The sequence below is a fragment of the Podarcis gaigeae genome (genome assembly GCF_964106915.1).
Source record: "Podarcis gaigeae genome assembly, chromosome: 9".
NCBI lineage: Eukaryota > Metazoa > Chordata > Lepidosauria > Squamata > Lacertidae > Podarcis > Podarcis gaigeae.
Genome location: NC_139685.1, coordinates 43,891,331 through 43,911,868, shown reverse-complemented (window position 1 = coordinate 43,911,868; position 20,538 = coordinate 43,891,331). Strand labels below are relative to the sequence as shown.

Below are 20,538 nucleotides of genomic sequence, written 5' to 3'. Positions count from 1 at the left end.
TTCTTAATAGCTAATCTCTAGATGACATTTATTGAGAAACAGCTGCTTGCCTAAGACATGTTACATGTGGAAATCAGAGTAGAGGATTCTTGTAACTTTGTTAAAATGAAACCGGTAGATTGTAATATTCATTGATCCACAAGAAAGTTGTTTTTTGTTGTGTGACTTGAGGTTGTTTTGAATTGCCTACTCTCAAGGTCTCTAACTGCACATTCATGAATTCATATGTAAGAGTGTGGCTTCATAACAAATTACTGTACTTTTTAAAGTAAATGTTCATTCATCGTACTGAAACGGAATGTGAAAGGAAGAAAAGACCAGTGGCAGAAGATAACATAGGAGGGGCTGTCTTTCTTAGCAATCCATCTCTGCTGTATTGTTCGGTTTTTGTTGTTGCTGCTGCTGTTTATTATTTATAAAGTTCTTAAAGTTGCTAGGAGCTGTACAGAAAGTAAAAATGAACACAAATCCTAGCAGGAGGTTTACAATTTTAAAAATTGACAGGAAAGTAACAGGGGCTACAATGAAGTGATTAAGGCTGCAATCCTATACAGTTACCCTGGGATTAAGTGTCATTGAAAACAGTGTTGCTTCTGAGTATACAGCATTGGTCTGTATAAATAACAAATTTTGCTAATGCATGTGAATAATAATAAAAAAAAGCTTTGAAAAGCAGAAAGGTGTAAACTTTGATTAAACTTTTTAAATGTAGTTTTTATCCCTTTGAGAGGTTGGAAGTTTATGTGATAGCTGCTGGTTTTCAAAGCAAAACCTGACCACAGACTGGTTTTAGTGCATTTGTTCTTCATATCTAAGTTTGTGCATTTAAGGTGGAGGGGTATTTTGGTTTTTCCTTATGTTATTTTTTTTAATGAGTCCTGATGAGAGCAGATTACACCAAAGCTTGCACATTTTATTCAGAGAAAGGGGTTGAAACTTAGGAGAATGTAATGTAAATAGCTGTGAGTCGTAAAACGACTTGGCACTGTTGGCAAAATGGATATATATGGAGCAATTCTATTCAGGGGCATTAATAAAGAGTTGAGTAATGAGGGGAGACACTTGAAGGAGCCCCCCCCCCACAAGTTGTTGTAATATAAAAAAGGAAACCACTGGAGAAAAACAACAGAATATATGGTGGCTTCTGAACTGCTGTTATAGCAATGCCACCAGAATGAACCACTTGGAGGTTAATGTGGAATGGAACATGATATCAAACAATACATCTTTCCAATGTGTTCATCTAGTTATGAGAACAGTTGTAGAAGAGATAGAAAACGTTTCTTGAACAACAGAAAATAAACTTGAAGATGTATTCTATTGTTGAGCACAGGGAAACATAGCATGCAACTAAAAAAAAAGTCACAGGTAAGACCAATTTGGGCAGATTAGGAAACCATGATTTCCTGTTACATCTGAACCAGGCCAAAAGCACAGGTTTGCCTACCCTTGTTTTTGCAATAATGAGATGGGATATTATAGGAGTGATATTCATATTGTGATTTTAAGTCAAAGGAATGTTCTGAAATCATTCCCATTATTAAAAATGGTCTGATTCTATGAGTAACCCATAATACACTGAGAATCCCAGGGCAGCTTGGCATACTTGTACAGTGGTGCCTCGCAAGATGAAATTAATCCATTCCGCGAGTCTCTTCATCTTGCGGTTTTTTCGTCTTGCGAAGCACGGCTATTAGCGGCTTAGCGACTATTAACGGCTTAGCGGCTATTAACGGCTTAGCGGCTTTAAGAAAAAGGAAAAAAACTCGCAAGAACTCGCAAGATATTTCATCTTGCGAAGCAAGCCCATAGGGAAATTCGTCTAGCGAAGCAACGCAAAAACCAAAAAACCCTTTCGTCTTGCGCGTTTTTCGTTTTGCGAGGCATTCGTCTTGTGGGGCACCACTCTATTTCTACTTATTTACCATTCCCTTTAGTGTTGGGTGTTAAAAACTTTTGATTTAGGTCTGGGAGTGGATTGGGAACCACTGAAGATGGCAAAGCTTATTAATATTAATATCTAAAATGTATATAGTGCTTTCAAGTCCTTAACATGCGTTAGCTAGTTGTAATTTTTAGAACGACTCTATAAGGTTAGTATTATCTCCCATATTGTGCATGGGGTGTGGGAATTGAGGCTGAGAAAGAGTGACCTGCCAAATACAATCTAATGAGTTTTTGGAAGAGGTGGGATTTGAACCACAGACTTCAAGATTCACAGCTCAATTTCTTAGCCACTAAACTACACCAGCTCTCCAGCTTGTTGGGCACCACTGATGGGGCCAGGATTTCTCAGTCATCCTGACTGGTGTCACAGAAGTTAAACCTTACCTTTGCTACTGTTCAAGCTAATAACTTGAACATAGGGTTAATGAGTAACTGTAGGTACATAGGAAGATTAGTTTAAAGTTATTGCATTATAATTTATCATACCATGTGGATACTAACAGCGATGGGAAACTGAGCTTGTGAACACTCTAACTTGTACCTTAGAATCATGGAATAATAAAACTGTAGAGTTTTAGCACATACATGAACGTAAGAGGGGCCTTCATACTGCATCACACCAAAAGGCCTGTCTAGTCCAGCATCCTGCTTCCACAATTGCCGTGGGAATCCCAAGAGCAGGACATGAGGGAGATGGTGCTCAGTCCCAAGCACTTGTATTCAGAGACACATTCATTCTGATGGTAGTACATAGCTATGATGACTGGTAACTGTTGAAAGCTTTATCCTCCATAAATTTGTCTAATGCCTCTTCAAAACGAAGTTGATGGCCACCACCACATATTGCGGAAGTGGATTCCTAAGTTTTTAGCTGTGCAAAGGAGTACCTTGGTTCTCAGACACCTTGGAACCCAAACACTGCAAACCCAGAAGTAAGTGTTCCAGTTTGCTAACTTTTTTGGGAAGCCAAACATGCTCCGTTTTGAGTGTTACGCTGCGGTCTGACTTTTTTTTCCCTACTATTTATTTTGCATTTTTGTTTTTCTGGCTTTTTTGTTTTGCTTTTGTGACTGTGTGCAACCCTGTTCAGCTGCTGATTGGTTGATTGTGTGACTGCAGTACATTGTTTATTGCTTTAATTTTATGGATCAAAGGTCTCGTTAGATAGTAGCATTCATGTTAAATTGCTGTTTTAGGAGTTGTTTTTAAAAGTCTGGAAGAGATTAATCCATTTTTCCTTACTTTCTATGGGAAAGCGTGCCTTGGTTTTGGAACAATTTGGTTTTGGAACGGTCTTCTGGAATGGATTAATTTTGAGAGTCGAGGTACCACTGTACTTACTTTAGCATGTTGTGCTTCTCACACAATCCTTGGATAACCCTGGCCACGTGGCTACAACAGGTTGAGGTGGCCTTTAGAATAGTCTTTTATTACATGAACAAAACTGTAATTAGACACCAGCATTCTAGGAGTGTTTCTAATAAAGAATGCTATAACAGCGCTAAGTACCATGTGGTTGGTAAAGCCTTAATAGTGATAAAGTTCTTTGGGTTGCATAAAAAACTACTAATTACTAAGCGTGTAACAACTGCAAAGCATAGCAAACTTTCTCTCTCTCTCTCTTTGTTCTTGCCTTTCTGACTGTTTTTTTCCTATTATTTTTTCCAGTGTAATTGAACAAATTCCATTTCAGATTGCTAAGCACAAAGCGCTTCAATGTTGCTTTTCTGTTTTCAATGTTTTCTTTGTTTGTATAAGCAAGCTAAAGTTAGAACTGACCAACACAAAACTAGCAAATGGTGACAATAGATTGAAAACAGGAAATTTTGGCTGTGTGTGTGTGTGTGTGTGTGTGTGTGTGTGTGTGTTCTGAACAGATTATAAGGATGATAGCTGGTGGAGTGGAAACTTCCACTGAGACTGTTTTTTCCTTATTTTCTCCTGCTAGAAAAGATGAGGCTTCCTGGAAAACAAGCCTTATGAGGTGTGAGTGCAGAGTGTTTTTATATCTTGGTCAATATCTTAGTAAAGGTGCACTGGATATTTTCCACAGTTCATTCATATTTGTGAAAGATTTTGCAAAAGGCATTAAGAGACATGGAACTCCATTCATCTCAAATAATATTTTCACCATTCTCTAAGACCAACCTGGCAACAACTTTCTCTTGAATGCCTGAATAATAGTTGTATGTGGTGGAGTCTAAGATGGGGCTGTCTCTAGCCCCACATTGGCAAGGGGATGTCTATAGGGGGAGCTTGTTGTATGCTCATTGCCTCCTGCTTTTGCGCATGATGTGGAACCCTGGCTGTTTCAGTGGGGAGGATCCTGCATGCATACCACAGGGAGGCCAGGTGGTTACGTGAGGCCAGTGGTCACAGCCCCAGCCTTGCGCTGTGTAGGGAGTTAGAGCTCATGATTGAATTCCTGAATCAGGCTTCTGTTTATTGTGACATTTGATACTATTGTCAAGTAGCACTCCATAAAACAAATGTGAGAATATTTAAAGCAAATTGCATTGAATTTTCACATTTAAAATGATACAAAGCAACTATTTTAATTAAAGGGAAAATAGGGAAAACCTCACCATTTGCTTGTTTAAAAGGCAAGGAAACGAGAGATTGCGGCTCATTCCGATACACATATATTTGGGGGTTAGCCGCATTGAGTACAGGGAGGCCTTACTTTCGAGTAGTCGTGCATCTACTGTGCTGTAAATTGTTTTGTTTGTAGCCCATTCCTCCTCAGAGCTTTGTTCCTTTGTCTTCACTGATCAATATTCTGATCCTCAGTTTTAGGGCTGGTGGTGTAACATCCCTACAATACCAAACACTAATTATGGTTTGGATTAAGCTGTTTCATTTCTCTGTCTTGGAGGAAAAGTTAACATTTGCTTATTGTAGTAACACTTCTGTAAGCAAAGATCTGTTTAGCCTTTCTGAGCATGCTTTTTCAGTTTCAGCATCAGGTGTCCCAGCTGCAAAACGTAAATGGATTTTTGTGAAGTATCTCTTCATGGGCGAATGAACATATAAACTTTGTAAGAACTCTGTTTGGGAACAACCCAAATATTTTGGGTTTGGAAAGTACCTCCCAAAGCTGTACTCCTTAACTTCTGTTGTGTAGCATGGGTTTCTGAAGCACTTCTCAGTAAGGCAATGTAGAGCTTCCATCAGGCAGCCAACACTAAAATGTTAAAAATAGAACATGCTTCAAGAATGCCAGATATTTTCAGATAACAAAGAGTGATTTATGTGGGCTCCCTTTTCAGTTTGACAAAACATAGAAGGGCCTTTGTACTATGATTAGCACGCGTGCTGATGTCAGTTCTCTTGTCTAGCTTCAAGCTTTATTCTGCTGCTAAATTGTGCTTTTGTGCTATAATCCAGAGAAGCTTTGTGTCTGCCTTATTAGTGTGTAGTTTATGGAATTGCTTTTGTTTCTGAGGATAGTCTGTGCCAGTTTCAGTGTGAGTGACTCATTATGCAACTGAAATAAACATTCCCATTTTCACTATGTGGAAAAAGAAATCTTCTGGGGAGATAAGGGGAGGGGGGCACAGAAGCAGGTGTTAATGGTCACTGTTTCAGATACTTGGTACTTTGTGGCTTGCCAGGCTAAAAAGAAGGTCTGTTTGGATTATCAGTTTATGAAACTGGCTCCAGTGAGAGTTGTATTTTACCCTCCATGTTGAATTGGGTCTCTGTTAGCACTGAAATACAGAGGCGATTTCAACTCATGAATGTGCAGAATTAGGAAGTAAACTTCCAAATTACCTTCATTCGGCGTGTTGCAACCACATCATTAAACAAATTGCAGCTCAGTTTTGTGCAGCATTTTATTCTGTATTGTATCTTTTCCCGCCTTCCTCCCCATTAGCATTTTTTACACAACCCAAAGAACTTGATCATTATTAAGGGTATACCAACCACATAGGACTTACAACATTCTTTATTAGATCACTCCTGTCTTATTAACAGTTTTGTTCATGTATTTGAAGGGTGTGGAGGGGGAAAGCAAACTCAGGCCCCTCCACGTAAAAATGACCTCCCCAATCAGATCTGGGAGTGGGGCAGGTGACAACTTCTGGGTCAGGAGGGACAGGACTGTTCCTTCTGCACTGGGACAGCATTGGAATCCTCACAGAAGGCTGTTTGATGGAGTGACCCTCCTCCTTTGCTGTTGTTAGTGGCAGTTTTGGTTTCTTGGTCTCAGTAGACAGCAACCCCTCCCTGGATGTACTCTCTACCCAGATCAGATATTTTTTCTGCCTGTAGGCATCTCCCCCCTCCTCTCCACCCCCCAAAAGCCACATAATTGGAAGTTAAACAAGTGTTTGGATTATAAACTGTGCAAATATGAGTTGTACTGGAACTTCTTCTTCAAAGCTGTTTAAAAGAGGCTGTGCCAACTTGCCATCTCTGGTCCAAGCAAATTGAAGAATTGCTGGGGTGACACAGGAGTCTCAGTCTAGTCTAGCAGCAGCACAATGAGCACTCCAATGATAGTATGTGGTCATGTAAATTATAGTATAGAAGAGGAAGAATTTTCATTCTTGTTTTCATTCAGAATTCAGAATTTTGCACTTTGTATTGCAATTGTGAGTTTAGATAGCATGCTACTTAGATCTGCCAGTTACCTATTGGGATTATTGTTACCAAGCCTACACATGTCCTGGTTTATGTTACATGAAGACATGTGTTTAAAAGTGCAACCATTAAGGTATGATATTTGAAATCTTTGTTCCAAAGTTTGCTATATGTCACAGAGGTTATTGCACTGTACTTACACTTTTAATCACTTGGGGGAATTAGCAAATACAACTCAGTCCCAGTTTGGAGTTAAACACAATAATATTTACTTATTTGTGTGCCAAAATTGTGGTGAGTGAGTAATTTGATTTGTGGTTTGAAGCACCAAATGCACTATTACAGAATTGCAAGATGGGTTGGTTGTTGAAAAACTATATGCAGGCTATCCAAACCCACATGGCCTGAACTAGTAGCTGACACTTAGGTTGCTACTATCTTAGAGACCGCAAAAGATGGAGGCAGGGAGTCTAATGGCTGCTGTCATGTAAGAAGTGAGAAGCATTGTCAGGGATGTTGCAGTGTGCAGAGGAGGCCAAGGCATGCCAAGAGGATGAACGATCAAATGCAAATGACCTGGGCTTGGACCATGGGAGGGCAGAAAGATGGCAAGATTTAAGAAATGAAGCAGGTGGAGAGAAGTGAGAGGAATAAAATGCCAAATACTATTTGTCCCAGAGAAAGAAGGGGAGGCTTTCTTGAGGTCCCAAGCAATGCACTCTGATGTCCTTGGAATGCTCAGCCAAATAGGATTTTAAAATACTGTACAAATGTTGTCCAGAGAGCAGGTGAAACTTCCTGAGGGAAGCAGTCACTCTTAAGACAAAAGACAGTTACATTAGGGACAAAGCAAGATGGAGGGGAACATTGGGAGCTAATTAACGCAGTTGCTGAGTCATTACCAAGCTTATCAATGCAAGTTTCCTGCTGCATAGTGGCAGGGATGTCACGAAGGGTCTTTGTCCAACCTGGTGACTGAGATGACTTTTGTGGGGAGAGGTGGAGGCATTTCCCATTCAAAGTTAGACTTACTGTAAATTTCAACTTAATTCAATTACCAGACGTAGGTGCTTGCTGGAAGGTGTCCTAGAAGTGATTAATGTTATTTGAATCTTTGTTGCTGAGATATTGGGGGGGAGGGGGCAGCAATTAGGCTTTCATGATTGATTGTGCATACCAGTTCTTGCAGGGAAATTCTCCTGTGCAGCAGCTACTGTAGAGATATTTGGTAGAAGCCACTAGAGCTCCCCATGATGGGACTAAACTTGAACTGCCACAGTTTCCTCTTATTGTCTTGCAATGGCACTGCACTGATTGTCCACAGTACTCACGTGCCGCTCAACCAAACTATGGCTTGGTGTGACAAGTGAACACAGAGGGAAAATTGTGGCCCCTGCCTGGATCTACACCAACTGTGCTATCAGGAGCTAAGTCATCATTTGGCTTAGAGTTGTCTGCACACCTGACCCCCATGGTTTGTATGCTCAAGACATGGTTTGTTTTTGGCTTACCCATATGATTGCTCATTGATAGTTAGCTGTGGATTCGCTTAGCATTACATGTGAACTGGATCAATGTCTCGGGGCACGTGCAGAGTTCCAGTCGAACTGAGTTTCTTAGTAACAGATTGCACTCTGGACCAACCATGTGCCTCCTTTTCCTTCTTAGGCCGCTGCTGTCCCTTTTAGTGGAGGTTTAGTGAACTAAATAATAGTTCATGATATTTCAGATTTCCAGAACTTTGGTCTAAGATACAATTTTACAGCTTCGAATATTTTACAAAACTGTTTATTGTTTCCAGCGCTGGCCGAGTAATGCACTGGTATAAAATATGAATTGCCTGAATCTTTTCTGCCTTCCCTTCTCTAGGCATGGAAGAGGAGATGGTTTGTGCTCCGCAGTGGTCGACTGACAGGGGATCCAGATGTGTTGGAATACTACAAAAATGACCATGCCAAGAAACCAATTCGTATCATTGACTTGAACTTGTGTCAACAAGTGGATGCTGGATTGACATTTAACAAAAAAGAATTTGAAAACAGCTATATTTTTGACATCAACACAATAGACAGAGTCTTCTACTTGGTTGCCGACAGTGAAGAGGAGATGAATAAGTGGGTTCAATGTATTTGTGAAATCTGTGGGTTCAACGCTACTGAAGAAGGTAGGATTCCTCCCTTGGTTCCCCCTTCCCTCAACATTTAATCTGTATTCTTTTCCCCTAGGAACCCCAAAGCACTCTATGAGACAATTGCAAGGCAGTGCAGATGTCTGCTGTGCCGTGTTTGCTTGTTTTAAAAAACTGCACAGTGTTTGGAAGTTTGCAAATATTGGGTCATCATGTAGACACAGTCAGCAACTGAAGAGTTGTGTTTTGAATTCTTTACACCATATAGAGCCACATTTTTGTATGTTTCTCTAGAAGGCATTGCCTTTTTGGAGGCAAAAGAGAAAGGTTCTGTATTTGATTTTATAGGCTTGAATATTTTTAGGACAGTATTTGCATAGTGGCTAGTTACAAGTTTTTATAATTTGTCTGGCTGTAGATTTAAACATATATATTTGTGGTTGTAATAAGCTAGCTGAACAGCTAAAGCTTGATTGCAGCTTGAGCAGTGGTGTTGACTTGCCAGACTGTGGTTAAGTGGAACAGCGGCCAAAGAAAAGCAGATCTTTTAGTACACAGCAATAAAATAATAATTAATGGAACCTGACTTAGTATTTGTTACCTACCATTGCAAAATTCCCCAAGGATCTCAACAGCTACCCCCTGCTATTAGTTCATAGACACGAAAAAGAATTTATTCACTGACTATTCTGACTTTCCCAGCATGTCTTGAACCATGTAATGGCACTTTTAACATGAGGAATGTCTAGCTGACTTGTATTAACACACCATCAATGTCTCCAAGATGTCGCATTGCCCCCATTTCACCATTAATGCTTGGAAGCTAAGATAGAAGGGTTCTGCTGGTGCACTGGGACTTCTGTTTCCAAGGGGAAAATCTGCTCTGGTGTGTCCTCTGGAGCTAATTTTAAAGACCTGTGGGGAGCTTTAGGGGAGAGGGACTTATGGTTATGCTCTCTCCAGACTAACCACAAGGTGTGACCAGGAACAACCCTTGGCTATAGCTTGTGGTTAGTGAGGACAGAGCTTAACCATGAGTTCCGGTTTGTACAACACATTAAGTCAAACCTTGGCTTAGGTCAAATGGCCACAGGCAGCAAAAAGGGAGGCGCAAAGCACCTGTCAGCTGATTTCCAGGAGCCCATGCATCCACACCAAGTCAACATCTTGCCCAAGACCTTGCAACTATACTGTGGTTAAGGTGAGATTTTAGCCCAAGTCTTCCTAGTATGATTCTGAAATGTGAAGAAGGCTTTTCAAAATTGTTTCCTGATTTTTGTAAGGTTTCTGCAGGAAAGGCAAGAAATGCTGTTTGAATCCTTCAGCAAGAGATAGATTTGCACATCTAAAAATCTGAGAAGTGAACATGCAATTTTTAGATGTGCAAATATATCTCTTGCTGAAAGATTCAAACAGCATTAATGTGATTGTTTTGAAAGATCCTATGAACACACATTTTCAGTGTGGAGGAGCATTTGAAACTGGCATCATCCACACATGTCTTGAGGAAGTAGAGTCCGTTCTGCCACCTCATTCCTACCCCTAGTTCACTGCGTGTGTAGACTCTGCCTCTTTATTAACTTACAGGATACAAAGTGATATTGAATGTAGGATAAAAGAGGTGTAGGAAGTTGCCTGTACAAATGTTCACAATGTTGTACAAAATAATGTGTGGGCTTTTAATCAAAATAGATGCATGTGATTCAGATGTACTCCCTGCTTTGGATGATGTGCTCTGAATTTGCATGGTTTACAGCTTGCAGACAAAACTCCTTTTGTCCCATGCTCCTTTGTAAGCTAATCACTTAACGTCCATTGCCATTGTATCTGCACATTTCTACTTGGTATCAATTTGAAGTGCAGTCGGATTGTTTTGTTTCTGTACAGATGTCCTAAGTGAAAACGAGTTGCAATGCAAGACAATCACTGCAAGACAATTTTGTTTGTAGCTGATTCATCACTTTCCATGGCCTCTTCCCATGTTCTGTGAAGTGTGCCTCCATCTCTGTGTCTGAATCTGACATTGCTTAAGGGCTTATCATTGTGGAGGGGTGGAGCTGGTATCTAAAACATGTTCACCCTGCCTTTAAAGTATTTATTATTTCTCAAAAGGTTGGTGGTAATTTTCTGCTCATATGTAAAGCTGGATATTGGGAAAGATCCAGTTTATGTGTATTGTACAGTATGCTACACCAACATAGGGGGCGTTTAAGAAGCACTCATATGTTATATTGTTGTTGGTGGCAACTAAGTACAGGGAGAGAAATGAATATTTTGGTATTCTGAAAGGTCTTTGGGGGTTATTTGCTGTGGCTTTCTGATGTTAGAATTTAGCATGCAGATTCACCAAGGGACACATTTGAAACAGTAAGCAGTCAGACACAACTCTTGACTCATGACAGTGGTTGGGTCCAGCCATTCTCACCTCAAGACAGGTAATCTGTATCCCCCAGCGCAAGGCAAGTAGTTAAACTATGGAATTCATTACCGCAAGATGTGCTGATGGCCACCAATTTACACTGCTTTAAAAACAGGATTAGACCCTTCTCCCAACTGGCAAGAAGAAGAGTGGAAGAAAGAAGCAGCTGCCTAGTGAAGCTGGCAAGATGATGAGTAGGGCATACACATTTCCCCCAGCTGGCCTGAATTTCTGACGGGAGAGACCATTGAAAGTGGGGTGCTTACATGGCTTGGCTTGCCATGCCGTGCTCTTGCCACCACTCCTTCCAACATAGGGCACTTGTTGCATCCACCCCAGTATGGGGATATTAACAGCAGGCTATATTATAGGCTTGTAATGTCATTTGCCCCCCCCCCCCCGTTAGTAATGTAGCATTTATTCAAATACAAATCACATTAATTGACTGAGCATCTCATGATTAATTGATTTTTCAAAGGCTTCAGTTGGGCTTGGCTCTGATTTAAAGAGACTTAAATGCAATTAAGCAAGGATTGAATGCTGCTGCATGCTTTTTGTAGATGCTGTGAAGCTACCTGGCAGTTCTCTACAGGCGCCTGCTGAATTGCCCTCGGCTGTCAACACTTCCCTGCCATCTGTGCAAGCAGAACCATCCCTACCTCCTCCATACCAGCTAATTAACATCCCACCATCAGAGTCTGCCTCAAGTCAAGAAGATCCACAAGACTACCTGTTACTAATTAACTGTCAGAGCAAGAAGCCCGAACCCACAAGGTAAATGTTAACTTCCTCCCTCATAAAAGTGCTTATGGTGACAAATCCGACATTGGCTGCTGCTGTTGCAGTTTGAACATGTCTTGCAAAAGCCTATCTCCTCCACTTGCAATGGCATTTGATGCTCATCAGGCTTGGACAGACTTAGTGTTGCCATCTAACCATTGACAGTGACAATGTATTGATTTTACTATATTATTTGGTCCTTTAAAAACCGGTCACAATACATGGCCCCTGTCTGACAAATGAATAAGTGCGTATGTAAACCCATTTATTTCAGTGGGTTTATTGTGCACTTAATTTACTCCCTATGGTACACCATGGTCAAGGTGCTACAAACCTTCGGATTACTTGCCTATCTTAACATCGGTACACTTTTTGGAAAAAACAACGAATTTTATCCATGATTTTTCCAAGAACTAGGCTGCTTTTTGTTCAAAATAGTTTGTGTTGCTGACCTCTCTCAATTTTTATCATGCACTTGTAAACCAGCTCATACATAATCTCGGAAGAAGGGGAGGAGTATTTACTGCTGGAGGATTTTGAAAGTAAAAAGATTCCCTTGCAGTGAGTGTAATGTGAATTGTTTGGGATCTTGTGTTTAGACTTTAACCTCAAAGCTATAACTTGCTTGAATCAATTTCAGTGTGCGTGTGTTGCACGTTGTGCTGTGAAATTTTAATAAGCAATGCAAATAATAACCACCTGGAGGATCCAAGCATACAAAAAGGATTGTGTTTCGGTGTGCGAAGCTGTCTGTGCTTTTGTGGACATTTTTTTTGGGGGGGGGGGTATTTTTAAAAATGATTCAGAGAAGAATGCTTGGAGGTGTTTTTGTATATTATGTTGGAAACTGCCCAGAGTGGCTGGGGCAACCCAGTCAGATAACCAGGGTATTATTATTATTATTATTATTATTATTATTATTATTATTATTATTATTATTATTTTACTACGCATAACTGAAGAATGCTGTGGCTGCCCTACATTCTTTGTATTCTGCTCTTTTTTCTTTCCCCCGACGAAAATCCAACAGTTGCCTTCCCAGCCCAGCCCCAAATGACAGGTAGCCATGCTATTCATACCGTGCCAGTTAGCATGTCATAGTAAGCCGTAGTTAATGCTCCACTGCGGGCTTTGAGGTGGTTTGCATATTGCTCCTTCCCATTAGCATGTCAGAGAAACACAACCCCTGGCTTAATGTTACTGCCACATGGGGACTGTGGTTTTTCTGTGCCAAACCAATTATGATTGCTAAGCCAATTAAAAAGCCTTGGCTCCACATCACGGTTTGTTTGGAATGAAGCAAATCACAATTCCTAGTTTGGAAGTAACACTAACCCAGGGGGCGTGGTTGAGCTCCAGGCAGGAGGTGATGCTCATCATACTAGGGGAGGAGTGAAGCAGGAACCCAGCCACATGTTTGAGGGAAAACATTAAGTATGGTACACTGCATGGCTGGCTAACCTGTGACCCTCCTGATGTCATTGGACTCCTAGCTCTTATCAGCTCCAACCAGCATGGCCTCATTAAAGGATGGTGTAAGTTGTAGTCCACCAACTCTTGGAGTGCCAAGAGTTAGCATCCCTGTGATGTGCCAATGCAGCCCTGTGTTAACAAATTCAAGCATTTCATGCCTCAGCCTCCTTTAAGTATACAGGCTTTTTCACTTTTAATTCCCTGCTATGTGAGCAAGATAGGTTTGCTGATTTTAGAACATAAACATCTTCTCTCTGTGTGTTGTATAGTGGTTTTATGAATGGCCACAAAATGCAATCAATACTGCATGTAGCAGCAGGTTACAATTTGCAAATCGTCTCAGTTCCTGTCTCATCTTAACAGGGTTTCCCCTTATTATAGCACGAAGCTTGCTTGCTTTAAAAAACAAACAGTATTTAAATAAAAAGGATGAAACTGAAGCTCTCAAACTGAAATCGAAAATCTCACAGTTGAAATAACTGATGAGTATACTTCAAAATTGAAAAAGATAATCTTGTTCAGTTATTTAGGGTGTATATTGTGACTAAAAATAGTACCTTACATTTATTTATCTATTCAATTTATACCCCGCCGTTTATCCCAGAGGAGCCCAGGGTGGTGAGTTTAAGACTCAACCAACATGCTCCAAATTATCCTCACATTTTGACTGTAACCAGCTTTGCAAATATTAATTTAGGAAATGGTCACCTGAATTATTTTCAACCTGTGTGAATTTTTGTCCCTCCACCCCAACTGCCCTTGTAATACCCTTCCCACCTAAAATCTACAAGACAGATAGGAACTGAGACTTTAGCAGTGTCCAGTGCAGAAATATAGAGGATCATTGTGTAGCTATTCTTTGGATCCAAACATTAGAATGAGATTGACATGTATGCATATGCAGCCTTTGTGATTTCACCCTTTTTAACACAATAAGAAACTTCCCCTTCTAGTATAAAGAGTCCATATGTTATAGGTGCATGAATGTGATTCACATAAAATCAAACTATTAGTTATAGTTTACAGTTGTGACTCACTGTTTTCAGCTGATTATTTTGCAAAATGTGCAAAAGTTCCTGTAATAAACTTGGGATATGCCAAGAAATTACTTTCTTTTTTTAAAAAAATCTTGCATTTAGGTCACAGTCTGACACAGCAAAAACTGCCTCTTCAGAAACAGACTGCAATGATAATGTGCCTTCCCATAAAACATCTGTACAGTCGCTGAACAAGCATGCAGTGAATGGGTTTTTTCAACAGCAAAGTGTCTATGACTCTCCCCCGCCGAGAGCTGCCTCTGTATCTGTGGATGGCAGCCTTTATAATTTGCCAAGGAGTTATTCGCATGATGTTTTACCGAAGCCATCTCCTTCTGGGACTGATGCAGATGGAGAGCAACATGTTTTCAGTGTTCCATCTGCAGCATCTTCTCTTGATGCACAACTGAAGGCTTTCTCCATTAGTTATGACATTCCCCCAACACCTGGAAGTACGTACCAGATTCCACGAACTTTCCCAGAAGGAACATTGGCTCAGAGTTCGAAGCTAGAGACTATTCCAGATGTCCCTCCACCTCGGCCACCAAAACCTCACCATCCTTCGGACCGCTCACCTGTGGAGGTGTGCAATATCTCCCGCACTTCCTCAGATACGGATAGCAGCTACTGCATCCCTACTGGCGGAATGCCCCCATCGCGCAGCAACACAATTTCCACCATGGATTTGAATATATTTCGTAAAGGTTAGTGTTCTTCCATCTGGCTATGCTTTAACACAAATGTTCCTTGAGGTGCTCCCAAAATTCAGCCTCTCTAAAAAAAGAGCAAGATCTGCCCTGGAAATCTTGGTTCTTGGGGGGAAACTACACATTTCACTTTCTCAGCTGTGAGAAATCACACCTCAGTTCCCACTTACTGATTCTCAGTATTCTCTTGAGAGAGGGAAATTTGCATTGAGGAGAGGGGCATGTTTGTATTCAGATCCCACCTTTTTTCTAAGGAGTTCAAGGTGGTGTGCATTGTTCTCTCCCTCCTCATTTAATCCCCACAACAACCCTGTGAGGTAGGTTAGGCTGAGAGGCAGTGACTAGCCCAAGGTCACTCCCTGAGCTTCATGGCTGAGTGAGGATTTGAACCCTAATTTCTCACTTCCTAGTCCAACTTTCTAACCACAACACCACACTGGCTTACTTAATGCAGAGAGAGTGGGCAGCACTGTGGTCTAAACCACTGAGTCTCTTGGGCTTGCCAATCGGAAGGTTGGCGGTTTGAATCCGCACAATGGAGTGAGCTTCCACAACTTTGTCCCAGCTTCTGCCAACCTAGCAGTTGGAAAGCACACCAGTACAAGTAGATAAATAGGTACTGCTGCGGCGGGAAGGTAAATGGCATTTCCGTGCTCTCTGGTTTCTGTCATGGTGTTCCGTTGCGCCAGAAGCGGTTTAGTCATGCTAGTCACGTGACCTGGAAAGCTGTCTGTGGACAAACGCTGACTCCCTTGGCCTGAAATGAGATGAGCACCACACCCCATAGTCATCTTTTACTGGACTTAATCATCCAGGTGTCCTTTACCTTTACCTTTCTTACTTAATCTGAATCACCAGAAATTCATTTTTATTTTTTTACAAAGATGATTTCCAGCCAGGGGAAACTTTTCATATAGGCAATTACTTCACCTTCCTTGTAAATCAGTGAAGATCTTAAATATAGGGGATTGTTTGGGAGCTGAGAAGCAGGAACCTGTGAGCAGAAATCTCTTTGTGCAAGAATCAAGACAGTGCGACTCTGAATTCATGTTACAAATATGCTGATGTATGATGCGTCTGTGTGGTGTAATGGTTAGAGTTTTGGACTATGAGCTCTGAGACTTAAGGTTTGAATCCCCACTCAGCCAATGAAGCTCACAGAGTGACCTTGGGCCAGGCACAGTCTCTCAGCCTAACCTACATCACAGGGTTGTTGTGAGGGTAAAATGGGAAGGAGAACCATGTACAGCATCTTGAGCTCCTTGGAAGGTACCTTCTGTTGGAAGCCGCCCAGAGTGGCTGGGGAAACCCAGCCAGATGGGCGGGGTAGAAATAATAAATTATTATTATTATTATTATTATTATTATTATTATTATTAACTGCTAAGATACACTATATAAGAAATTGAAGATATATAGACTGTGATTATTGTTATAGCTCCCTGTTGTTGTTTTTTAAGGATCTGTTTCAAAAAAAATTGGTTGACGTAATAGACCTCAAAAACTCTTGATCTACTTTGTACTTAACCTGAACAGATTTTTTAAAACAATATTTACTGAGTTTGCAGAAGTTAGTGGATGTTGACATTATGCTTTGTGGATGTCTGGAATCAATCACAGGTACCTCCACATGGCCGCCACAATTTTAAAATAAACTTTCACAACCTTATATAAACTGAAGTTGTCTAACGGCACACCCGTAACTCATTATATATAGCTCTTACATTTTCCCTTCATTTCTGCTTGCCTTGCATTTTTCTTGTCTTTATCCAGTTTAATAATCTACTCCAAAGAGTTTACTGTGTGATCTGCAAAGTACCATGTGCAAGGATCGCACCTTATAAATAACACATATGGATGCCCTCAACCATTTCCCAGCTCTATAAAGGTGCTTGAGAGCTTCGGTGATGGCCTGGCTTTCTGAAGCAATTAAGATTTTAATTAAAATTTACTTGGTGTGGTTTTGTGTAAAATTCAAATTCTGGATAAATATTCAGACAGTGCACAAAGCCAAACTGTGGTAGTGGTATGGGGCTAAGAATGCCAGGGGTGAAAAGTGAGTTTAAAGAATTAAGAAGGGGAACAAGGGGAATCCAGAAGGTGGCACATAGAACAATTGTTAGCAATGTAAAGTGGGGTGGGTGGGAGGCAGGCAGAGTCACCTGTGAAGAAATGGGGCCAGGAGAGAGTAAGGGGAGGTTTCCATATGTTGTCCAATAAGACACACATGTATTGACCAATCACTAGTCAACATGGTTTTTCATAATGAAGATGTTCAGTTTTGTATGACTTTGTCTGGGCTGTGCATTTCAGAATGGTTGTGTGTGAAATGTTGCCTATCCTGGTATTTCTATTTCTTAAAAAAAAAAAAAAGCCTACTGTAATCTGCGGTGAATGGTGGTAAGAAATGTAATACTACTACAACAGGTATTTGCTTTCTAGGGTTTTTTTTTTTTTTTAAATACATACTCTATTGTAAGATCTCCGTCTTTTTAAAATTTCTCCTCACTTTCTTCTCCTTCATGTGGTCTGGGTGCTTTCGTCACTTCCAGATTTTAGGATTGGTAGTGCCTTGCATTCAGACTGCATAACCAGACATAGACAGTAGCAAGATAGCATCCAGGAAATTTCCCCCCTTGTGCTATTTGCAGCTAATGGTGTGTGTTATGCCACCAGGTGTAAAAAGGAGGGGAAAACAATGCTTTCTTTATTCCCCTTTCTTTAGATATGGGTTCTCAAGATTGCTATTTTATTCCACGGACATTTCCGAATGACAGATCAAGCTCATTGGAAGGTTTTCATAACCACTTTGTAAGTATGTTTTGATTTTCAACATTAGCACAAGGCATATCTGCTTATGTATACTCTGATATGGATGGAGGCAGGGCTGTGAAATCCTTCTACACAGAATGCTTTGTTCTTAATATGATAAGTGGGCTAGCTCATAGTGTTGTGTGAGACAACAGGGGAGGTAATTGAGTCTTGGGAGGGAGGGGAGGTAAGTGATGGGGATAGCGGTTAAGAACATGGGAGGCTGCAAAGCTCACATCACACCCCCCCACACACACCTGATTAAAAACATGTAGAGTGTGGCAGTCAGTTACAAGACAGAGACAAAATGTAGAATCCTGGCTGGAGCTTGTACAATGCAAATGAGGTGAAGCAATTCCATAGAACCTGCAAAAGGGGGGAAAAAGACACACAAATGTTTTGAGACAGGTCAGGTGTTGTGCAATTTCTGTACACTAAATTTCTGTTCACCTGCTCAGAATGTTGTTTAATTTCTTGCTGTCGGAATCATTTTTGTTTCCCAGAAAAACAAAAGCCTGTTGACTGTGGGAAGCGTTTCAAGTGAAGAATTGGATGAAAACTATGTCCCCATGAACCCAAACTCTCCCCCACGGCAGCATTCTAGCAGTTTTACTGAACCTTTCCAGGAAATGACGAACTATGTGCCGATGACTCCTGGCACTTTTGACTTTTCCCTGTTTGGAATGCAAGTCCCTCCGCCAGCACACATGGGGTTTAGGTCAAGTCCCAAGACCCCTCCCAGGCGGCCTGTGCCTGTTGCTGAATGTGAACCACCACCAGTGGATAGGAATCTCAAGCCCGACAGGAAAGGTAAGGAAGGGGCATGCACTGCCAAGCACTCTTGAGTGTTTCATGATCCTCGTTTTGTCCTTCCACCCACCCATCTTGTTCCACAGAATAAAATCCTGCTTGAAATTGAAGAAGCAATATTAACAGTTTACAATTTCCTTTAAAACACACTGACCTCGACAGTGAATATATTTACGGTTGTTTTGATTAATCACTAGATTGTACTGCTACTTCTCATCATATGTGGAAAAAACTGTGACTGGATCAGAACCTGCGCTTTCATTTGTGCTGAATCCACTTAAACCAGGCTTCTTCAAACTTGGCCCTCCAGATTTTTTTGGCCTACAACTCCCATGATCCCTAGCTAGCAGGACCAGTGGTCAGGGATAATGGGAATTGTATTTTTTTTAAAAAAAATATTTTATTAAAGTTTTTAAACATAAATGCAAAAATAAAAAACAGTATAACATATATCATAACATACTTTCGTGACTTCTTTGGACTCCCTCACATCTCCCGCTCCCACTTGCATCATTGTCAATTCTTGCCTGCAATTTATCATCTTGTTTACAATCTTGTATCACATTCATTTAACTCTAATCTGTTAATTCTCTAGTAGGTTTATAATTTTTCCTCAACTTACTTGTCATCTTAGTTCCCTCTAGTTTAGTGGTGCACAATTATTTATGATCTAGCATCCTTTCTTAACATTCAACCAAATTACAATGTTTTTTTAAGTAAATCTTGAATTTCTTCCAGTCTTCTTCAACCCTCTCCTCTCCCAGGTCTTGGATTCTGCCAGTCATCTCGGCCAGTTCCATATAATCCATCAGTTGCATCTGCCACTCTTCCAGTGTGGGTAGATCTTGAGTTTTCCAGTTCTTAGCGATGAGTATCCTTGCTGCCGTTGTTGCATACATAAAAAATGTTCGGTCCTTCTTTAATGGGAATTGTAGTCTCAAAACATCTGGAGGGCCAAGGTTGAGGAAGCCTGACTTATACTTTTATATATATATTTGGTAAGGCTAGCAAAAGTACACATTCAAATGATATGGATATACGGTATAATAGCTGTGATTCTTACATTCCATACATAATACAGATGCTGCTGCTTTAAAAATAGCATTTACAAAAACCTTAGTACAGGCTTCCTGTAACTTGGCCCTCCAGATGTTTTGAGACTACAATTCCCATCACCCCTGACTACTGGTCCTGCTAGCTAGGGATCATGGGAGTTGTAGGCCAAAAACATCTGGAGGGCCGAGGTTGAGGAAGCCTGCCTTAGCAGGTAGGCATATGTTAAGTATTAGCAGTTTTGCATTCTTTTTCATTCACATAAAATCCATAATTCACAATTACAAAGCTGAAGGTCAGATTTTCTGTACTGTCTATTTAAATGTATGAGTTTCTATGCACATATGCCTTTCTGAAGGGTCAAATACTTAGCTGTTTGCATTTGGCATCATGAATCTTCCTCTCCCAGTTAACAGCTCTTTCCATAAATGAGGAAGAGACCTCTGGAAGGCTGTACCAGAAGCTACCTAACCTAGCAGCACTGGCCAGCGAAATGTATTGTGAAATAATGGCTGCATTCACGCATCACACTACTTTAGCATAATGTGGACCAGGAGGAATGTGTTGTATGCAGCGTCTGGCTTGCACCCTCTCACCTTTCTCCATGTGGCTGGAAGCAGCAGTGCAGAGGCTTCTGCTTAATCACATCCAGACCAACAAACTGTGATGAACATTAACTGTATGGTTGGTTTCTATTCACGCCATAACTGATTGAAATTGGGTTTTTAAAACTAATCATATTTACTGGTAACAGCAACATTCAGCTAACATGGCAAACTGTGATTA

At 40.8% G+C, this 20,538-nt stretch overlaps 1 protein-coding gene across 4 annotated transcripts in view; it reads left to right on the top strand.

Moving 5' to 3' along the window:
- Positions 1-20,538, top strand: part of GAB1 (GRB2 associated binding protein 1) — an 81,169-nt gene that overhangs the window by 46,205 nt on the left and 14,426 nt on the right. For all 4 annotated transcript variants that reach the window (XM_083755669.1, XM_083755668.1, XM_083755671.1 and 1 more), the window contains exons 2-6: positions 8,404-8,698; positions 11,642-11,855; positions 14,474-15,075; positions 17,804-17,889; positions 18,393-18,699. In XM_083755669.1, the coding sequence (XP_083611795.1) occupies positions 8,404-8,698; positions 11,642-11,855; positions 14,474-15,075; positions 17,804-17,889; positions 18,393-18,699 (1,504 nt within the window). The remainder of the gene's footprint in view (positions 1-8,403; positions 8,699-11,641; positions 11,856-14,473; positions 15,076-17,803; positions 17,890-18,392; positions 18,700-20,538) is intronic.